The sequence below is a fragment of the Oryzias melastigma genome, linkage group LG17 (assembly GCF_002922805.2).
Source record: "Oryzias melastigma strain HK-1 linkage group LG17, ASM292280v2, whole genome shotgun sequence".
NCBI classification, from domain to species: Eukaryota; Metazoa; Chordata; class Actinopteri; order Beloniformes; family Adrianichthyidae; genus Oryzias; species Oryzias melastigma.
Genome location: NC_050528.1, coordinates 32,260,991 through 32,277,702, shown reverse-complemented (window position 1 = coordinate 32,277,702; position 16,712 = coordinate 32,260,991). Strand labels below are relative to the sequence as shown.

The 16,712-nt window shown below is 39.7% G+C and overlaps 1 protein-coding gene across 2 annotated transcripts in view; it reads left to right on the top strand.

Annotated features, from left to right (window-relative positions):
• LOC112151542 (cyclin-Y) overlaps positions 1–16,475 on the top strand; it is a 31,892-nt gene extending 15,417 nt beyond the window's left edge. The window contains exons 2-11 of one of the 2 annotated variants that reach the window (XM_024280522.2): positions 4,147–4,221; positions 6,455–6,472; positions 6,689–6,723; positions 8,321–8,415; positions 8,497–8,532; positions 8,851–8,908; positions 10,483–10,602; positions 10,858–11,024; positions 11,147–11,309; positions 12,414–16,475. In XM_024280522.2, coding sequence (XP_024136290.1) covers positions 4,147–4,221; positions 6,455–6,472; positions 6,689–6,723; positions 8,321–8,415; positions 8,497–8,532; positions 8,851–8,908; positions 10,483–10,602; positions 10,858–11,024; positions 11,147–11,309; positions 12,414–12,530 — 884 coding nt within the window. In that variant the 3' untranslated portion in view covers positions 12,531–16,475. The remainder of the gene's footprint in view (positions 1–4,146; positions 4,222–6,454; positions 6,473–6,688; positions 6,724–8,320; positions 8,416–8,496; positions 8,533–8,850; positions 8,909–10,482; positions 10,603–10,857; positions 11,025–11,146; positions 11,310–12,413) is intronic. The other variant, XM_024280528.2, reaches the window with a different exon arrangement.
• Positions 16,476–16,712: the final 237 nt, after the last annotated feature.

The following is a 16,712-nucleotide window of genomic DNA, read 5'->3' as shown; positions in this document are numbered from 1 at the left end:
CATTGGTTAGCTTTTGGCTGACTGTACAACAGTTTTTACCGGAAGCATGGACTACTGTGTCATCAGCATACATCTGTATGTTAAGGTCATGACAGACTTCTGGAAGACTGTTGGAAGACTGTTGATGTATAAGCTGAAAAGAATAGGGCCAAGAATGGTGCCCTGTGGAATTCCAGTTTCTATTTCTAAATTCCATGTCAAACTGTTCTTAATTTAGCTTACAATTGAGTACCATATTTTTTGCACTAAAGGCTTTAAAAGTCTAAATTGTATTAAAAAACCACAGTCCCAAAAGCCAAAATCCATGACCGGGGTTTGGGCCGCCGAGGCACTCGCCTTCGACTGCCACCCAAACCACAATGCACCGGCCCCTTCAGAGCTCCCCTGCAGGTGGTGGGCACACTGGGGAGTGATCCCACGTCGCTACTTCGGGTTGGACCCGACTGGGGCCCGTGGGAGGAGCCCCGGCCACCAGGCGCTCGCCTCCGAGCCCCAACCCCAGGCCTGGCTCCAGGGTGGGGCCCAGGTGACGCCAATCCGGGCGACGTAACGGAATCTCTCATGGCATAACTCATGAAGGGGTTCTGAACATGCATTGGAGCGGTTTGCAGCCGAGTGTGAAGCGGCTGGGATGAGGGTCAGCACCGCTAAGTCTGAGGCCATGGTTCTTGACCGGAGAAAGGTAGTTTGTCCTCTCTCGGTGGGTGGAGTGCTCCTGCCTCAGGTGGAGGAGTTTAAATATCTTGGGGTCTAGTTCACGAGTGATGGAAGATCGGAGAGTGAGATCGACAGGCGGATTGGAGCGGCGTCCGCTATTATGCGGTCACTGTACCGGTCCGTTGTGGTGAAAAGAGAGCTGAGCCAGAAAGCAAAGCTCTCAGTTTATCGGTCGATCTTCGTTCCAGTACTCACCTATGGTCATGAACTCTGGGTCGTGACCGAAAGAACGAGATCCCGACTACAAGCGGCTGAAATGAGTTTCCTCTGGAGGGTGGCTGGGCGCTCCCTTAGAGATCGGGTGAGGAGCTCGGTCACCCGGAGAGAGCTCAGAGTAGAGCCGCTTCTCCTCCGCATCCAGAGGAGCCAGTTGAGGTGGTTCGGGCATCTGGTCCGGATGCCTCCTGGACGCCTCCCTGGTGAGGTGTTCCGGGCATGTCCCACTGGGCGGAGGCCCCGGGGAAGACCCAGGACACGCTGGAGAGACTATGTTTCTCGGTTGGCCTGGGAACGCCTCGGGGTCCCCCAGAGGAGCTGGAGGAAGTGGCCGGGGAGAGGGAAGTCTGGGCATCTTTGCTTAGACTGCTGCCCCCGTGACCCGGTCCTGGATGAAGCGGAAGAAGATGGATGGATGGAAACCACAGTCCAGCTTGTAATATATTCAAACCATCTTATAAATGAATTATTTCTGCTACAAACGAGGCTGGGTGTTATCATTTAACTTTCCAAATGCTGTGAAAACTGGGACTGAAACAGATGCTCCCCGCTGGTGTTACTTCACACTTTGCAATGTAATCAGAGCCTGGACCCTGATCTGGATGTTTGAGTCGGAATATTTGGCTGGCTGAACTGCATGCTCAGCAGTTTTTTGTGCTGACTTCCTCAAAAGCAGACACTTTGACAGTTTCTCTGTTAACTTCACTTGAGAAATACATATAATGTCATTTCTGACATTTTTGTGACTGAAAGCTGAACATTTTAATGTTTGTGGGCTTTTTGTTTCATTTTTTTTGTGTGTTTGATCTTGGCTGTGCTGTTTTTTGTGTGTTTTCCAGTTAAAAGTTGCGAAAACATGCATGGATCTACGGCCCATGCCCGAGCTGAGCTGTTATTCATGATTAACCCAGAATGTTAATGATTCCTAAAAACATTTGAGAGAAGGGAAACAAATAGCTGCAAAAAAACATGAGGATGTCACTCAGTTTATTCTCATTCACTCATTCATTCATCTTCTTGGCCGCTTTGTCCCTTTCGGGGTCACGAGAGAAGACCCTGCCTTTGCCCATCAGTAGCTGGGTTAGGCTCCAGTTTATTTTCTTTTAGAAGAAATACAAGACAACAGAGAAATGAGGCTTTAACATCATGGCTTAACCCACATTCTTTGAATTACTGTAACTGATTATTTACGCTATGACGATAGTACTCCATGTAGATTCTGAAGCTAAATCAATAGATTGCGAAAACACCTCACTACTCTTAAGTCTTGCATATCAATGTAAAGCTGCTTTACTCCGTTTCAGAATCCACTGGAATTGTATTCATTGCTTAAACGCTCAGAGAGTGATGGTAATTTTAAGAATGCCAACTCTGTAGTTAAAGCCCCAGTGTTAAAGGGTTAAACATAAATTGCAATTTGAATTATTTAATTGAGCTTTATGCATATTTATGCATTGTTGGAGACAAATAATTAGAGCACAAGGGTGAATATTCAACTTTGTTTTCAGAAGATGAATACTCATCTGCTCTAAGCAGTTTTAGTGTGAAGCAAACCAATTGTAAGATTTAAACAAATGTAGTTAAAGCCAATACATTTCTCCTGAGTGCAGCGTTGGCTTCAGTTCAGGAAAGCTAAATGGTTAGCTGGATCATACATTTAAAGGGGAACAGGTGACGTGTCAAATTTAGTGATGGACTGAATTTATTAATGAACAAGATGTGAACTCTTGTAAACTTGTACATTGGAGAAATAGTTTTTTCCTTGGTTCAAGTCTGGTCTATCATCAGGATGTTTCCTAAACTTACCTGCAAATCAAATACGTCTTCACGTCCTTTGTCTTTTGGCTCCTCCCCTTAGGGGTCGCCCTAACAAATCACAACAAATAAGTATCTTTATCTTCCTCAAGCATCCACCCTCATGTTCTGCTTCACTACATCTATGAACCTCTGAACTGGTCTTCCTGGTCATTAGCTGGTCTTCCTCTCATCGACATGTGTCAAAGTCAAGGCCCGGAGGCCGGATCTGGCCCGCCAGATTATTTTATATTTTTGTTATTAATGGCCTGATGCTGTCTTGGGCTGGTAACATATTATTGCATATTCCCAAGTCGTCACATATGTCGATATGTCCTCCGCGTCTAAAATTGATGTTTTTGATGTCCCCATCTCATTGTTTTTTTACGTGTTGGCTGGTCCAATCAAATCAGGGGCCCGCAACCTCCAGGAAACAAACTGGTTCTGGTCCGGTACCAGGACGTGGACCGCACTGGTATCCTAACCCTAACCTGAACCCGGTACCGGACGTGGTTCAGTATCAGAATCAGAATTAGAAATCCTTTATTACTCCCACAATGGGGAAATTCTCTCAGTGGTGGGCAGCAGCCGCTGGATGGCGCTCTATCGCCCAGAAAAAAACACATGAGGGTACAGGAAAGATGTCAAAAATCAAGTATCTTCAGCCCGTGTCGCAGTTCCAGGTGCGGTACCAGATGTAGACCAGGCTAGGGTTGGGCATTGGGTTAGGGTACCGGTACCAGCCACGTCCCTAGGTTCGGTCCGCGTTAAAAAGTTTTTTTTTTAAGTTTAAAAATGTAGTTTTAGAGTGTTCAATTAATGTTTATCTGGTTCGATTCGTGACCTCAGGTGTGTTTTGGATTTTGGCCTCCTGTGGGATTGAGTTTGACACTCCTGCTCTAGTCCTTTTAGAAGCTCCAATCTCAGCGTCATCACTGTTCCACCACTCAATATGTCCAAACATCTCATTCTGCTTCCATGGCTGCTCTCACCACAGTCCTCTTCACCTTTCCTTTCATTCTTGCAGACACTCTTTGGTCACACATCACACCTGAAACCTCCCTCCATCCGTTCCAACCTGCTCCTTCTCACTATAAATCACAGTGTCATCAGCATAATGGAGACTCCATCATCTGACAGTCTGGTCATCAACACAGTTAATATTCCATCAGATATTGTTTACATATATATTTCCTTAAATATAAACAGCCGGTTTGTGGCCTTGGTCTTTTTTGTGACCTTTAAGTCTTATGTGAGTAGCCTGACATTTGCTAGTTCCGTATCCCGTCAATAAGTAACGAAAGAAAGCCCATATTTGTTTCCAAGAATCACTGTTCATGCACAGACTGCTTTTCTTATTCAATTTTTGTTGCCATTTCAGAGATTAACACACATTTTCTTCCTGTTTTTTCCCTCCAGAGCTCAACATAGAGTACAATCCGTCAGACCATCCCAAGGCAAGCACTATCTTCCTCAGCAAATCTCAGAATGAGGGTGAGTATCAATGCTTGGTGAAAACTTTTGTAATATTAATTAAAAATTGGGATTTTTAAAATGTAATTTTTTAGAAATAAATTAACTGTGTACACCAAAACATGAATCATGTATTTGTGAATAGGTCACGCCCTCCTCCATCCTATAAACTTGCATGACCTGAAAATAATTAGATGGAATCTGCATTGAGGTTCGCAAGGTTCAGGCATAAAAAGATGTGAGCAGAAATGGGAAAAGGCTGGTTTTCCTCGGTTTCATAATTAGACGCATAATTTATTCACGGCCCACTCTGAGCAAAGGCTCTGATCTTTGTTGTTGTTGTTTGTTAACAGATGATGTGTGTTAATTTATGCTGCAGCCCTCAGGCGACTGACTGAGAGCTGCATCATCGTGTTGGAGGGAGTGCAAACAAAATGTGACATGAAATATAAACAGGCGTCTTGCAGCCATTTAAAGCCCAGCATGAGTCCATTACTGCTGTAGTGTTAGAAGCAAAGCAGCAAGACGAAGCCAGAACAAGAGGAATTTCTTTGGGTGAAATGTTAGCCTCAAACACATGAGGAGGATGAAGAGGTGGTAACAGTGTATTGCATCACTTTGTTTGTTTTACAGAAGTGTCGGTACATTTTCATTAAGATGTTTTTTAATTTTAATTGGGAGTTTTCTTCTGAAATAATTAATCTCAATTAGCAAATCTTGAAGATACGATAACAATAACAAATTCTGCTTTTATGATTCAATGATTGGATAATTTAGTTATTTTAATGAAATATAACTTCAATACGGAGAGATTTAAGGAATGCGAGTAAAGATTTATTTGTGATACATAAAAATGTGCATAAAATGAGACAATAATCTTTGGAGGTTTGGCTTTGGGCTGAGAACTTAAACCATGGATGTATTACTCCTAGAACCTACACGCGATGGTGGTTAGAGGCCAGACCATGACAAAGTGTCGCTGCAGGTGGAGAACAGGGTGGAGGAGGGTCAGCAAACCATCTAGAGAGCAGAGAGCGACAACCATTTATGAATTTAAAGGCCAAAACATGATTGTGACTGGCTGAGAACAAAGGGGTTTAGCCATTGGTTCAATGTGAAGGTCTAATTGATAATTGACCTGCAACTGAGTTAGTTCTCCTTATTGAAATTACACCAAAGCTTCACCGACAGTTTGTGGAGGATTGAAAATGTATTCATTTTTTAAAATCATTGCATAAATCCAACATTTTCTTTTTCAAAAAGTAATCTTATGGATAAGTGAATGTTAAATGCTTAGGATCTCACCACCCAATTAACAAATTAAAACAAATTATTGGAATGAAGTCTTATGAAAACATAAAAATATAAAATAGCTAAAAATACATCAGGTTCTGTCTAAGAAAAAAACACTGAGAAACAAAGTTTTTTTCTCAGAATACATGTGTATTCGTATGATTGAATGCTTTTCTATGTCTGGTTCTATGCTTTTTAAATGCACTAATTAACATTGATCCATCTTAATAGAAAACAGGATCATGGGGATCTATTACAGACAGTTGGGCAATGTAAAAAAATAGGTTAATAGTAAAGTAATTTTAGCTGCATTGTACATTGAACATTTTGAATAAAAAATAAAAAGAAAGACAATAGAAAGAAAATGATTTCAGTGTGTTGTACTTCTAGGGTTTCCCTGACCTCTTTGTGAACTTTTCACATATTAAAGTCCCACTCCAATCTAGCTATTTTAGCTGTTTATTTTCAATTTGGATTATACAGTTTTTGGCCAAAATAAATCGTTCACGATAGTGTTTTAATTAGTTTTTAACCAAAATCAAAAGACCTTTGCCGTCTTTTAAGAGATATTTTATGTTGGTATGGTCGGTCAGTCGTTGCGTCAGTCACTCCAGGTTTTTTTAGCATCCTATTTTCTGATCCAACAAAATTTAAATTAAGAAATACCCATAAACATAGTTTTAATTGTAAGTTATTTTATACAGGTCCTCTATTATGAGAAAAATGCAACAAGAGCATGTTAAAAACAGTAAAAAACAAGATGATTTTCATTGGAATGGGTATTTAAGTTTTGGTGCAAGAAGACAGAAAATGTTGAAATTGCTACATGATCACTGATCAGTCAAGCTTTCAAACCTAAAGTTAAGGCATGAAAAGGATCAATTGTTGTTTTTTTTTTTTCTTGCTGTTGTCTCTTTAAGAGACTCAGTGACTGAATGAGAATGTGGTTCCTCTTTTTCAGAGGGGCCACACAGAAACGGTGAGTAGAAAGACTTTGTCTCCCTCTAGTGACTTCACAAACCTCTCTCATGGTGTTTTCCAGTATTTTTCTTTATCTCTCACTACACTCGATCCTGACTGTCTGTTTGTGGGCTGCAGTTAACACCGCACCGTCTGCTTTGCTCTGTGTGATAACAGCAGGAGTTGGAGAAAAATAACTGTTTTCACAGATAGACTTGTCTTTCTTTTTTTACAGTGCAAGACAAACGAAAAACCCTCTTCATCAATAATGTGAGTATAACCCCTAAGTGCTGCTGTTGTATGTGGCAGCTCTAAATATCATCAAATGGAGGTACTCTAGCTCTATTTTTGATGAGGAGATTGTTCACAGTCATATGTTCTAAAATTTGTAATAGTACACCCCAAGAAATCACACCGAAACAATAACAGTTGGACTAAAGCTGAATTATTATTTGAGATTATGACAAAAAAATTTAAGTACAGTTTGCAAAAACTCAGTGTAGATCAAAATTATTTCCAAGTATGTAAAATTTGAACCCAAAACAAAAACAAGTGGCCACTGACATGAAAAAAATCTCAGATAAAATAATTTTTCTACATGTACTCGAGATCAATTCTTTTCTTTTTTTTAAGAAAAAAATAATAAAACCCTCGAGTGTAAATCCCAAAGACTCTACCTAAAGATTAATACATCTCTCATTGTAATAAAATGTTAAAATTCATTTTCTTTAAGGACTACAACATTAAGCACTGCAAATGTAGACTCACACTGGCTGCAACGTGGCACAGTTTCAGTTCGGTATCCATCCCAAGTAAAAACTAAGTAGCGCATGTCTCACAGCAACAGAAACCTGACTGACTGAGGCTGACTGAACATTTAACACAAACAGGTTCTCGTGAGATCTTGTTGCTGTTTTGGTTACGGTGTAGAGCTGCTCAAAGGAGAGGGACCTGGTTGCAGGCAAGATGGTGCCCAAACATAGCATTAAACTCATTATTAGCCGGAAGAGGAAATGTTGCAACAGTAGCCAGAAGCTAGAACTAGAAGATTCGTAACCCTAACCATAACTGCTAACTGGTTCCTGTATTGTTCAAGTGTAGGACGCTAAACTCCGTTCGAACTTAGGTTGAGAACTTTCGGCTAATGATGTTCTGGCGCCATCTTGGCCTATGTTGTTTTCTGCGGCCTCTCGTCTCAAAGAGGCTCAGTGTGCTGTGCTGCCTAATAGTGGTCGGGGGGTTAGGTGGAAAACAAAAGTATTACGCGGAAGGACGCTTGTAAGTAATTAACTAAATATCATCTTATCAGCATTTTAAATTGTCACAAGTATCGTCAAGTAAAGAATTGCAATATACCCTTGAATCGATTTTTCCCCAGACCCCCACTGGACACCATGATAAAAGTCACTGCCTGTGTCCAAAACCTTCTCTAACTACTGAACAATGATATAGTGCGGACTATCCAGTGTCCTGGATTTTAAAAGCAATTTGTACACCATGTTTAATACTTTTTTATTTTTTCAAAAGGCAAATATGATGTTCTGAAGTAAAACACACTAAAAATGAACATTTTACAAAGACTATATATGAATCCACTGTGTTCTTATTATGAATACTCGGATAGTTTATACAAAATACATTTTAGTTCTTTTATTATATGAAAAATCATTCAAACGCAATGCATTGTGGTCAATATGTGTCAATCTAGTGAGCATCGATCTACACTCAGAGACTTCAGGGACATTTCTAGGGCCCTGGCTTTAGGAATTGTAGATTCGGACATCACTACAAAATGGCGAACGCACTATATAGGGCACTAAGTAGTGAAGGAACTCAGACCTAACCCCTGTGTGTTTGTGTGTTGCAGCACGGTGCAGTGAGGCGGAAATACAGCTCCTGCTCAACCATCTTCCTGGACGAGAACACCGTCAGCCGGCCCAGCCTCAAATACACCATCAGATGGTTAGAAGACGGACCAACAGCTCTGCAAAAGGAAAAAATGTCACACATTCTCTGATAAACATGTGTTTGTTCTCCCTACAGTGTAGCTCTGGCAATCTACTACCACATAAAAAACAGGTGAGGGTTTCAAACCTGTCAGCAGCCTCGTTTCAGGTTGTTTAACTAAACATCATTAGAGGTGAAGGTCATGGGACATGGTGTATGTAGGACAGTTTACCGTAATCAATGACTTGAGTTTTTGAAGTAATATTGTGAATCTAACTCATGAACAAACAGTTTAGTAAACTTTTTTAACTTTGACTGGTCAGTTTTAGACATTAAAGTTCCTCACATTTATGAGATGCACAAAAACTTCAGGAGTTTAGGATTAAATTAGTTGCTTGAAGGAGTTAATGTCAAACTAAAAAAGGGAAAATTCCCTTTTTTCCATTGCAGGGACACAAACGTTGGAATGCTGTTAGAGATCTTTGACGAGAAGCTTCATCCACTCTCTGTAAGTCAGATTCCATCCATCGTTTTGTCAACTTGACATGATTGTCAGCATTACAGGACAGATAAGCTAGTTTTAGCAGGAAAAACTTCCCCATCTTTAATGAGAGTTTATGTTGAGTTGGAGACATTTGTCAGGAAACTGTAAGAGCTGCTGTTAGTTCCTAACAGATAAAAAGACTCCAGTGAAAGCTTTGATTCAAAAGTTTCACTTGCAAAGGAACACTAAGAAGGATTACATGCAGGTTTGCACTGGTGTACATCACACACACACGTATAGAGAAATCACACCTTAGTTGTGAACCAGGGATGTAGTGATTCATTTAAACGATTCGATTCAAATCAATATTTGTTCATTTTGAACAATCTGATTCATTGACCTAAAACGGATCCAGGACATCTTTAGCCAAAACCTCAGTCGGTGTGGCTCAGTGTGACTGTTTGACTCGATTTGATTAGAAACTTGCCTCTGACAGATTATAAATTAACTAATCGATTCATTGATTAATCGTTATACCCATATTGTAAAGAAAGACCTTCAGTATATTCTAACAGAGTCAGCATAATCCTATCTAACGTTCACAGTTCTTCTTGACCAGGCGTTGAAACAGGTTTCATCCAGTTCTGTGACGGTCTGCTGGGTCAGGTCAAATGTCTTCTGTCATACAGGTACAAGAACTATAACAACAGATACATTCAGATCATTACGTACACAGAAACCAGACACAGGAAACAGACTTTCATAAATAATAGTTTGAGACAGTATTAAATCTAAAACTACATAAACGGTTTGTGAAGAATGCATTTCCATTTTCATAACATCATTGATTCAATTTCAACATTTTTAACGCTGACAGACTCAGAATCCGACAGCATTTGTCACGTTGTCATAAAGACACACTCCAATGAAAATCATGTTTTCAGCATTTTTCTTATGATGGATGACATATATTAAAGAGTTCTAAAATAAAAAATGCATTTCTGAGAATGTCTTCATTCAATGTGGGATGGAAACCTCTTTCTGCCTGCTGCTCTCCATTCTGATGCTTCCACTTCCAGACAACTAGATCCATGAACGTTTATTTTCCATCTTCTAGGTTGGGGTTGTAAGGGGCTGTAAGCTAGCAGGAGAGGGTAAACAAAGGGATGATGGAATATCAGTGGAGGCTTACTTCTGCCCCAACCGTCACACCCACAACTCAGGACTTTTAGCGTACTGCACAAACTTTGTCCAAGAAAAATGACAGCGGTCATTACATTTTGGCTAAAAATGGCATAGTCATAAATTAAAAGATCACTGAGAACGCATTAAAAATAGATTGTAAGATGATCGGAGTGGGACTTTAAGTAGACCTTTTTGTACATTTTTGAACTCTAAAAGTCGTAAATTTTCCTAACTGTGCCGCTTTGTTGTTGATATAATGGAATTTCTCACAATTTTTCTCTTTTTGTTTTTATTTAAAAGAAAGTTTAAATATTTTTTGTTGTTCCTGAAAGAAAATATAAAAGCAAAGAAAACATTTGATATAGGATAAAACATATATAGAGGATTGGTGTTATTTTCTCCAATTTCTCCAGAAGTCAGAGGTTCCTCTGGACTACAACCAGCACGACCCGGACCAGAAGCAGATCTATCGGTTTGTCAGAACGCTGTTCAGCGCGGCGCAGCTCACGGCTGAATGCGCCATCGTCACACTGGTGAGATTCCCCTGCTGTGGACCATCAAAACTAACTGTGCAAGCTAGCTTTGTTCCATAATACTTGCACTAAAGAATGAATGTGAATCCTCCTGTGCATGGTATACACTCTTGAAGATTCAAAGAGGCAAACACATACTCAAGCTTATGCTTGTCTGATATTTAAAGGAACATTTCTCAATCTCTCATCAGTATTTAAGACATTTTCCGTTTGTTATGAAGTAACGGGACCTTTTCTTGTAACGTGTTTCTGCAGGTTTATTTGGAGAGACTCCTGACTTATGCAGAGATCGACATTTGTCCCGGAAACTGGAAGAGGATCGTTCTGGGAGCCATCCTTCTGGCCTCAAAGGTCTGGGATGACCAGGCTGTGTGGAATGTCGACTACTGCCAGATCCTCAAGGACATCACCGTGGAAGACATGTGAGCTGCCTCTCCTCATTTGGAGGATCACCAAGCAGCAGAGCTTCAGTTCCAGAATATTGCCCATATGGGTCAAACCAAACTGTTTTTTTCTTTTTTTTTTGCTTCAATTCTCCGGTCAGGAATGAACTGGAGCGTCAGTTTCTGGAGCTGCTGCAGTTCAACATCAACGTGCCGTCCAGCGTTTATGCCAAGTACTACTTTGACCTGCGGTCGCTGTCAGAGTCCAACAACCTGAGCTTTCCTCTGGAGCCACTGAGTAGAGAGAAGGCCCAAAAACTGGAGGTGAGCAGCTTCCTTCAGGCATTTATTTGTTTATTTTTGGACTTGTTTTTGTCTGGAAGACTGGGGTGGTGCTTCCCCTTTTTAAGAAGGGGGACCAGAGGATGTGTTCCAACTATCAGGGAATCCCTTTCCTCAGCCTCCCGGGGAAAGTCTATTCCAGAGTACTGGAGGGAAGAGTCGGCCTGATAGTAGAACCCCAGATTCAAGAACAACATTGCAGTTCCCGTCCTGGTCGTGGAACTGTGGACCAGCTCTAGACCATTTTTAGAGTGCTGAAGAGTTTGTGGTAGTTTGCTTATCCAGTCTGCTGTTGTAGTACTAATGTACTAAGTAACAAAGTACTAATGTTGCTTCAATTGTAAAATGCTGTATACTTTTGGATTTGGATTTCTGAGTATTTCTTTATTAAAATCAATGTGAATCAGGAGAAGATGAAAAAAACACAGTTAGAAAAAGAACATATTTGTGACACAAAATACGACAGGCAGGTCTCAAGCTCCCTGCTCCAAGGAAAGGGGGGCGGGGTTGCTCGCAGGTCTCAAGCTCCCTGCTCCAAGGAAAGGGGGGCGGGGTTGCTCGCATATCACAAGCTCCCTGCTCCAAGGGAAGGGGGGCAGGGTTGCTCCACAAGACTGTTGACGCTGAGTAACCCCACCTTCCTTTCACCGATCTGTTTTTAACGCTCTGCCACTAGCTTACAACCCCCCTCACCCCCAACCTAACATTACAGATACAACAAAAATGGCAAGCAAAATTGAAACTATCCATCTGTACAGTTTTGAGCCGGATTCCAGCTCACACGAGGAAAACTAATACGTACCTTGATATTTGTCTGCAAGTGAATTTATCAAAAGAGTGGAGAGGGGAGCTTCTATGTAACAAATACGTCTTCTTTCAAAGTCATTTTTTAGTCTGCTCCTGATTCACAATGATTTGAATCAAGATATACTCAGAAAAACTATTTAAAGCTGATTTTTTTTTGTTACCCTTCATGAGAAAAATACCAAAAGAACATGTTAAAAATACCAACATGTTTAGTTTTGAAAACCTGTTCAAAACATAGTTACAACGTTTTAGCTTAACTCTTCTATTTTCTTTCCGCAGGCCATTTCCAGGCTGTGCGATGACAAGTACAAAGACATACGGAGAGCCGCCAGGAAGCGCTCGGCCAGCATGGACAACCTCTGCAGGAGGAGATGGGTACCGGCAATTCTCTCCTAACATCCTGAACAGCAAAACTGTCCCAAACGGGCTTGTTCTACGTTTTTCTTTTTTTCTTTCTGGAACTCAGAAAAACAAAAAACAAAAACGACTGTTGGATCTCAAACTTTTAACCGGAGTTGTGGAAGATCAGGGAAAACCCGGAGAGATTTCTACCTTAGTCTACGTGACGCCTTCACAGTGCCTCAACTAATCTGTTCACACTCTGGATTTTATCACCCAGGTGGAATCAAAAATCTGACTATAGAGGGACTCCAGCACAAGACGAAGCCTTGAGCCCCTTTTGTGAATTCCTCATGTAAAGAACTCATTCCTGGCTCGCCCTTAACCATTGCTAGGACTCACTATGTTGTTCAAGCGTTAGCATAGCACTGGAGCTTTTGCTGGTTATTTATTCCCTTTTGACAGGACTCGGCATCATTAAAGTGTTAGACTGTTTCGTCCTTCAGAAATCTTCAAGGTTTACAGTATTCCAAGTGTACCTCTTAATACTCAGGTTGTGTGTTTTAACTGTCCTACTTAACTGTGATGCTTCCTATTTCAGTTTCTGTTTTCCCATAAGTGTTCCCATTGTTTATGAATGATACTAACTGAAAAGTAATCCAGAGCATGTTCCAGTTCTATATTTAGCTTGATTTGATCACATTTTGACCCATTTTTGCAAAAAAAAAAAAAAAAAATTGAAGACCAGAAACACAGGTTTGCTCAAACCTTAATGTGAGACTGAATGTTAGGTTTACAGATCATGCAGAGACAGTAGTCTAGTATTTTTAGGGCACAAAACTGTTCTGGGGGAAATTTTAGGAACATTCATTGCAAAAAAGAAGGCACACAGATTTTGGTTTATAAAAAGATGAGAAACTAAACAGATTTATGTATGTACAAAAATTCCTGAGGTTTTTTCACAGGATTGTATCCGATTGAGCTGCATAACTCAGAATTTAGATCAAAACAACAACAAATGTGAGAAACAAAATACAAAAAACTGTTCATTTTTACTCTGAATTACAGTAAATCAGCAATCTGTGAATGTCACACAGACTGCAGAAAAGTATTTGGAGTGTCACTGGACTCCTACATGGATAAAATGTCATGTTCCCATGTCAAATTTCCATGATTGGCTTTATGAATGGCATTGGCTCAAAGTTGGTTTGCATTTTTCTTACCTTCTATAGGTAAGAAATAGGTTTAGTTTTCTATTTTACTAAACATTTTGGAAACACTTCTGCAAAAATGTTTCTCATTTGTTGCCATTGAAGCCCAACAATGTTGGAAAAACAGCTTTTTAAGCAATATCGTGCAAAACTCATACACATAAAACTACTGTGTGGTTCACAAAAAAAATGTTAGCATTTTTTCTGTAGAATCTCCAATAAGCTTCGACCTTTTACAGGTCTTGAAAACTTGAGAGTTGAGATACAACTTTCAAGCTACGTTCACACGGGTCATGTGACGCACAGTCAAGCCCATGGTGTTCACACTGGACTGTCAATGCTAATGGTTGCTACCTGATGCTAGCACATTACCGCCACCTACAGTTGGAAAATGCTTAGAGCAAAATGTCAAAACGGTACAAATCTCGTAAATCTTGCTTCAGGTTTTTTCTTTTACAGTTCTATTCTGATATATGAAAGGGTTTGTACTGTATAATTCCACAATTGTTAATTGTTCCTCCAATTTTCAAACAGTTGGCTCTTCTGTGAATTGAAAAAGACGCCATCCAAATCCAAGTCCCTGACTGCACAGAGTTCAATTTGGTTTAACTTTTAATTGACCCACATTTTGTACGTAGAGCTCAAAAGTTTTATTAAAGGCATTTTCTTCAGCCTTTCAGCGTGAACTGTATCCATAGATATGATCATATATTACCTTTGGAACACTAAAAACACATTTTTTATTAAACAGGAGTTGAACTATTTTCCTACACAGCAGTAAATCATAATAGCTGATTTTGCATGGTATGGGCCCTTTAAAAACGTCTGCAGTGACACATGAACTCGGGAGTTTTGAACACAGAAGCCCAAAACGCGCATTTACATGCGTTTACGTAGACTGTTCATTGGAAGTGGTTGCTTGAACGTGAGATGTCAAGGGCGGTGTGAACGTAGTTTAGGGTGGGATTTGTGACCTACTGTAACTGAGCTGTGACTCGCTGCAGATAAAAACAAGAATCAAGCATTATTGAAATTCCACATAACGGTTTTGTTAGTTTTGAAGATTTTGGGCAAAATTTGCTGAGAGTTCATGCAACAAAGACGATGATGATCCAGTTCTTCACTCAGTATAAAGCTACGGACACACCGGCCTTATGAGGGTTTTATGGATCGCCAGCAAAGTCAATGCTGTTCACACTGGGCAAGCAGGGAGGGGCTACTTCTTATTTTTCTTTTTCCTCTATTTACTAGTGCATGTCCACCACCCACAGTTGGAAAAGTTTTTTATTTTATATTTTTTACAGCTTTATTCCAATATTTGAAAGACTTGGTCCGGGCACAAACTGCAATAATTTTCTTCTTCATGATCAATTTTCCAACAGTTGACACTTCCATGAATGAAGAGGGACGGCAAGTCTCTGATTGGTCAGCTGGTTTTGCTTTCAATGCACGTTCAATGACTGTGTTTTTTACGTAGTGCCCAAAAACGGTCATGGAAACTTCCATAGCGACGCTAGAGTTTTAAACATGGAAACACGCATTTGCGTAGACTTTTCATTCCAAGTGGGAGCTTGAAAGCACATTGGAGAGGCCGGTGTGAACGCAGCTTTAGAGAATCAGTGTTGTGAACATCACTTTCTAACTGTGATACATTACAGATTTACCTTTAATTGTTAACCCCATCATGCCTGAATTTATTTCCAATGATATAAAACATATTCTCTTTCCGTTGAAAGTCCTGGATTACCTGGTATGTTGCAAATAAACGACAAGAAGAGGTTAAAAGTAATTCCCGCCTTGTAGTATTACCGTGTCTGAATTGTAACATGTCACATGAGTTCTGTATTACTTTTGAGTTACTTTTTTTCTCTTTTTTGTTTTACACCTGCGGAGGTAGATGATAGATGCATCACAGAGCAATATGGTTTAGTAAATATTACTAACAATATTTTGTTAAAGTAGAAGAACAAGAAGAGCAACGGGAGGAGCAATTTTTTAGTCGAAAAAAATGAGTGATAAACTTTGAAAAAAGTAGAAAAAAACACAGACCAAATGACGACTATGAGGCCTCAGAAATATTTAAACACCAAAACCAATGAAAGCTGTTTTAAATGACGATATTTGTTAGCCTACAACAGCAAAAGAGACTGACAAATCCAGACTAGTCATCAGTGGTATTTTTCATCATCTGTTGATGCATCGTGGTATCGCTGCTTTGAACTATTACATTTGTTGCTGGTAGTCTGTTGTACAACACGAGTTATTGAACACATAATGACTAAAATATCAAAATTAGGAATGCCTTACGCTGTTATAGTAATATCTTACTGTAACACATTTTTGTAACCAATTACTATTCTCATTGCAGAAGACATTTAGTTTAAATTAGTTTGGAAAATCCTGGACTCAAAGGCTGAAAAGTTGTTGAAGTGTTCTTTATAAAAGTTACTATGAATAAACTTTGTTTCCTTTTGTGGTTTTGTACCATTCCAGTGTTCTGCTTCTAGATTTCATTTACATTTCCTCTGGAAAAGCTCAAAGAAACACAAACCTGTGAACCAACAGAAAGAATGGAAGTTCTGTTTTGCTCAAAGCACAATGGTATGATTTGATTCTCCAACAATGATCATCAATGGTAGCTGTCTTGTTTGTTTAATGACTAAATCAGTATTTATTTTGCAAATGATTTTTGAGCAGTTTTGATGGAGATCTCATTTGCAGACAAGTTCATGGCTAAGTTATTTATGGATGTTCTGATCTGTGTTTTTAATAAAGATAAATTATAAATCCAGCTGATCTACAACTGTTTAAGTTTTTTTCCAATTTTATTTTTATCTGGAATGGCTATAAATATATATATATATATATATATATATACATACACACACACACACTATATGCTTTTTTTCCTATATGCTGAGAATCCCAGAGGGTAATTATCATCTAGAGCAGATGTTTTTTGTGAATGAAACCATCAAATTCTGGATAGAGATGCCGTCTCTCACTAAGCTGGTAAAGTGAAGACTTT